The following is a 5,775-nucleotide window of genomic DNA, read 5'->3' as shown; positions in this document are numbered from 1 at the left end:
TTCACAGTTGTTCACATTTTTTCTTATCATTCCATCATGTCAAGGAGAAAGAACTGCACCACACACCAGCAGCGCTGCCTAAAAATGAAAATGTTCAAAATGTGTACGTGAAAAATAGAAAGAAAAGTGAAAGAAATTACATCCAAGTAACTCCAAACCTTCATATATTGACATACATTATTACCAATCAAACACTAATAACTTTTGTATAAAGATTCAACTGTTTGTTTAGTTTTGCGACAGACTCTATACATAGATGTCAATCTGGAATGCCCATTTGCCGGAAACTATATATAGACGTACGGATGGAAGTCGATACAGCCTTTATGTGGAAAAAGTTCTTATTTGGTAGTACACTCATCAAACTGCCTCCGGGAAGGGGCTAAGTAAGCTGAATGAAGTTTGAGTGAGAGGCTTATAACCGTGGTACAGTGGAACCATGCGTGCTTTGGGGTCCGAGAGGTCTCCAAGCGCACGTGTTCGAATCCTTACCACAGTCTGAGTGTAGGTTGTGCTTCCTCACTTGAGACAATTGTTTCCTAGCGGGTGAGCTTTGAGATAGAAGGTACACCAAAAATTATCCCCTTTAGCCCATAAATTCCTATGAAAAGCCCACATGGTATAAATAAAAACACACACACAAAAAGACACACACACACACACACACACACACACACACACACACCTCCATTATTGCAGCCATCGTCAGGTAACCACGGAACACCTACATGGAACACCAGCCTCACTCCTTTGAAGGCAGGAGTCTACAAGAGCGTCGCTCTAAACACTGATTGTGAATAATTGGTGTCACTTATGGGTGCACTCTTTATAATACATAAGCCAACACGGTCACTATCCTAATGGATAACAGCATCACAGGTAAACATGCATTGCAAGTAACTGATTAAGATTAAAGAAAGAAAAGAACTTCAGCGAGGCAAGACCAGCAGCCTTTGTCGTGATTCCCCTCGCCACAGTGACGTGCACCAAGCAGTGCAGCAGCGCAGTGTGGCAGCAGCAGTGTCCCTGAGGCTCAGCTCGTGAGTCTCTGGAGCAGCGCACATAATGGAGACATCAGTGTCCTGCAAGTCTTCCTCTGACCAAAGCAGCAACCAAACACATTTCCATGGTGAGGGAGAAATACACAGGCACTGACACTTAGGCAGATTGTGTCACTTCTTCAGTAAAGTACCAGACAAGGAGGCGGAACTTCCCTTCTGGCCCGTCCACGCCATCCATGAGGCTCGCTGCCTGTTGCTTCATCCAGGAACAGACATTTATCAACGGAATCTATAGCCGTTTTCTGCAGTGTGCAGTCCAGTGCCACCTTCTCAACTAACGGCGCCCATACAACGTCAGCGGGCTTCTCTGTCTCTGTTTCTGCTGAACAACGCACTAGTGAGGTCCAACAACACCATTACTGGCAGTGACAGTCCTTCATCATTCAGTGGGTCGCTCGTCCACTCAGTGGTGGCTGGTCTGCTCATAGTCACAGAAACCCGTGGTTCACTATAGCCTTCCTCACTTAAGGGTTCCGCCAACCCATCACAGGGGCTTAATATGAAGTAAATCCACGAACCTATCAGAGGATTTAATAAATCTTCCTTCCATAGGGCTCAGTGTAACTGTCTCTCACATCCCCATCAGAGATTCACAGGAAAAGGTTTATACTTGTCCCTACTGAAGGGGTTCTTCCTGTATATCACTCCACATGAAGGGCTCTACAGCCCATCAGACGGACGAAATATATCTCTCCCCTCACAAAGTGAAGCACCGATGGCATCAATGAAGTTCAAATATATCTTACCTCACTGAAGGGACTCCGCCAACTCTCCAGAAGGTTCAATACATACGTCCCCAAAGCATGGCACCCCATCGAAGGGTTTTGATACAGCTTTTCCTACTCTGAGGAGTCTAACTCGTCTCTCCACTGGAGGGGCTCCATCTCGCCCCACCAGAGGAGTGTGGTACGTCTCTCTCCACTGGAAGAGCCCCACCTACCCCACCAGAGAAGTTTGGGACGTCTCTATTAAATGGAGAGGCTCCACCTGCCCGACCAGAGGAGTTTGGGACGTCTCTCTCCAAAAGAGGGGCTCTACCTGTCCCACCAGAGGAGTTTCAGTCCTTTCTCTCCACTGAAGGGTCTCCACCTGTCCCACCAGAGGAGTTTGGGACGCCTCTCTTCACCGGAGGGGCCTCAACTGCCCCACCAGAGGAGTTTGAGACGGCTCTCTCCACCGGAGGGGCTCCACCTGCCCCACCAGAGAAGTTTGAGACGCCTCTCACCACCGGAGGGGCTCCACCTGTCCCACCAGAGGAGTTTGAGACGCCTCTCTCCACCGGAGGGGCTCCACCTGCCCCGCCAGAGGAGTTTGGGACGCCTCTCTCCACTGGAAGGGCTCCATCTAACCTACCAGAGGAATTTTGGACGTCTCTCTCTCCACTGGAGGTGCCCCACCTGTCCCACCAGGGGAGTTTGTGACGCCTCGCCTCTCTCCACTGGAGGGGCTCCACCTGCCCCACCAGAGGAGTTTGGGACGTTTCTCTCCACTGGAGGGGCTCCACCTGCCCCGCCAAAGGAGGTTGGGACGCCTCTCTCCACTGGAGGGGCTCTACCTGCCCCACCGGAGGAGTTTCAGTCCTTTCTCTCCACTGAAGGGGTCCACATGCCCCACCAGAGGAGTTTCGGACGCCTCTCTCCACTGGAGGTGCGCCACCTGCCCCACCAGAGGAGATTGGGACGTTTCTCTCCACTGGAGGGGCTCCACCTGCCCAACCAGAGGAGTTTGGGACGCCTCTCTCCACTGGAGGGCTCCACCTGCCTCACCAGAGAAGAGTTTGAATCCTCTCTCTCACTGGAGGGCCAAACCTGCCCCATCAGAGGAGTCAGACGCGTCTCTCTCCACTGGAGGGCTCCACCTGCCCCACCAGAGGAGTTTGGGACGCCTCTCTGGAGGGCTCCACTGCCCCACCAGAGGAGTTTGGGACGCCTCTCTCCACTGGAAGGGCTCCACCTGCCCCACCAGAGGAGTTTGGGACGCTTCTCTCCACTGGAAGGGCTCCACCTGCCCCACCAGAGGAGTTTGGGACGCCTCTCTCCACTGGAGGGGCTCCACCTGCCCCGCCAGAAGAGTTTGGGACGCTTCTCTCCACTGGAAGGGCTCCACCTGCCCCACCAGAGGAGTTTGGGATGCCTCTCTCCACTGGAGGGGCTCCACCTGCCCCACCAGAGGAGTTTAGGACGCCTCTCACCACTGGAGGAGCCCCACCTGCCCCACCTTAGGAGCTTGGGACGCCTGTCTCCAGTTAAGGGGCTTCACCTGCCCTACCAGAGGAGTTTGGGACGTCTCTTACCATTGGAGGGCCCCTACCTGCCCCACCAGAGGAATTTGGGACGGCTTTCTCCACTGGAAGGGCTCCACCTGCCCCACCAGAGGAGTTTGAGTTCTCTCTCTCCACTGGAGGAGCTCCACCTGTCCCACCAGAGGAGTCTGACGCGTCTTTCTCCACTGGAGGGGCTCTACCTTCCACACCAGAGGAGTTTGGGACGTCTCTCACCACTGGAGGGGCACCACCAGCCTCACCAGAGGAATTTGGGACGGCTCTCTCCACTGGAAGGGCTCCACCTGCCCCACCAGAGGAGTTTGAGTCCTCTCCACTGGAGGAGCTCCACCTGCCCCACCAGAGGAGTCTGACGCGTCTCTCTCCACTGGAGGGGCTCTACCTTCCACACCAGAGGAGTTTGGGACGTCTCTCTCCAACTGGAGGGGCTTCATTTCTCCACCAGAGGAGTTTGAGTCCTCCTTGTTTACTGGAGGGGCTCCACCTGGCCCACCAGAGGAGTTTGAGTCCTCTCTCTCCACTGGATGTGCCCCACCTGCCCCATCTGTCTCCCTTCGAAAGGGATTGTTCCCTTCACTCTTTTGAGATCTCCACCTGCGAGGACCCTGCACCAGTGTCGCACTGCTTCATTCGTGGGAGCAGAGCATGGGAAGTACTTCCACCTTGCGCTTCCCGGTCTGTAGTTGGTTGCTCTGTTTGCACGACGTGCCCGCCAAGGCTCCGGCTCTGCCCCGGCGCCAGGCTCCAGGTCGGCCCGTGTTAAGGTGACACGCGTCGCCTGACTGCCGAGCTCCTCTGTGTCATGCAGGAAAACTTTTTCTTAAACTTACACTTTTTAACTCTTTTGGGAATTTTTAATCCGATTTCTCATTCACTTGGCGGGTGTGTCAGGGAATGCAAGAAAAGAGGTGGCGGCGAGGGAAGGAAGAGTGGAGGAGACAAAGGGTGTGCAGTGCGCACACATCCAGTGTTCTAATGGTCAAATGTTTCTCAAGTTTTCTTTACTATTTTAAATTTTCTTCCTTTATATTGTATGGCGAGTGGACTGTTACGGGCGAGTGTGGCTACAGCAGGGCATGACCAACTCAGCTCCCAGATAGAAGAACTGGGCACAATTGAGTACTGGTGTTATAAACCAAGAGCACACACACACACACACACACACACACACACACACACACACACACACACACACACACACACACACACACACACACACACACACACACACACACACACACACACACACACACACACACACACACACACACACACACACACACACACACACACACACACACACACACACACACACACACACACACACACACACACACACACACACACACACACACACACACACACACACACACACACACACACACACACACACACACACACACACACACACACACACACACACACACACACACACACACACACACACACACACACACACACACACACACACACACACACACACACACACACACACACACACACACACACACATGGCAGGGATAGGCTAGGAATAGCGATATTACTGAGTTTTATTTCCGTTTCTATTCATCTATTTATTCATTCATTACCAATATTATAAATTTTTTCCCTTGGCTAGTTTCCTTACTGTGGGGAAAAAATACACGTCTTTCACCTCCTGGAACTGTTTTAGCGTGGCTGCAGGTACTCTAAGAGACACAACGTGGCGCGGAGGTTGGATCAGCCAGGAGATATTTTGAAACATTTGTTTCCAAATCCCCACTACCTTCAAAAGGCTGTAGTTGAAGTGACACGGTTGTTAATGGTGTTTCACTTTTCTTTTGACAAATTAAAACGATTTCTGCGTTGTTAACAGGAGAAACACTCATCATAACTAGACTAATCATCCTTGTGGTCTTGGAGAATAGCTGTGGTGAGAGAGCAAGGCGTATCTAAATATGGGCCTTTTGTTGTGAGCATCGTGGTGATGGTGAGGGGATGTGCTATTGACTGAGAGTTGCTTGGTGAGAGACAGCAGACCGGTACTCACACTTAAGCACCATTGAGAAAGCTATCATCTGTTATAAGAAGTGCAAAAATAAGTAAAAGAAAAAAAAAAGCAAATCTAGTGAACTATTTTGACAACATACAAATGTTAGTCCTCAGAATAAAAAAGCAGAAATAGAGTTTTACGTTTCCAACACTCATATTCACACTTATATTCAGACATATATTAAAACAGAGATTCCACAAAATGACATAACATCTGGCCGTGACGTCACATTCCTAGCAGCATTCGATGTTTGCTTATTACAATGCCAAACAATCAACAAGACTCAAGTAAACAACGCTCCATTTCAATGCAATGCCACCGAGTTCATCCAATCTGAAAACCTGAATAACCAAAGAATAGCAGTACAGGAACCACTTGTCAGGTTGTAAAGGAGCACAATG

General features: G+C 50.8%; 1 protein-coding gene across 1 annotated transcript; it reads left to right on the top strand.

Annotated features, from left to right (window-relative positions):
* Positions 1-1,065: 1,065 nt before the first annotated feature.
* LOC123503151 (formin-like protein 6) lies at positions 1,066-4,025 on the top strand. The gene is made up of 6 exons (XM_045252656.1): positions 1,066-1,129; positions 1,310-1,501; positions 2,010-2,347; positions 3,231-3,336; positions 3,486-3,689; positions 3,904-4,025. The coding sequence occupies exons 1-6, from the start codon at positions 1,066-1,068 to the stop codon at positions 4,023-4,025; spliced, it is 1,026 nt and encodes a 341-aa protein (XP_045108591.1).
* The last annotated feature ends 1,750 nt before the right edge of the window (positions 4,026-5,775 follow it).

This window comes from Portunus trituberculatus, chromosome 13, assembly GCF_017591435.1.
Source record: "Portunus trituberculatus isolate SZX2019 chromosome 13, ASM1759143v1, whole genome shotgun sequence".
Taxonomy (NCBI): Eukaryota; Metazoa; Arthropoda; class Malacostraca; order Decapoda; family Portunidae; genus Portunus; species Portunus trituberculatus.
Note: the sequence above shows the minus strand (reverse complement) of the source record. Positions and strands in the feature narration are given on the sequence as shown.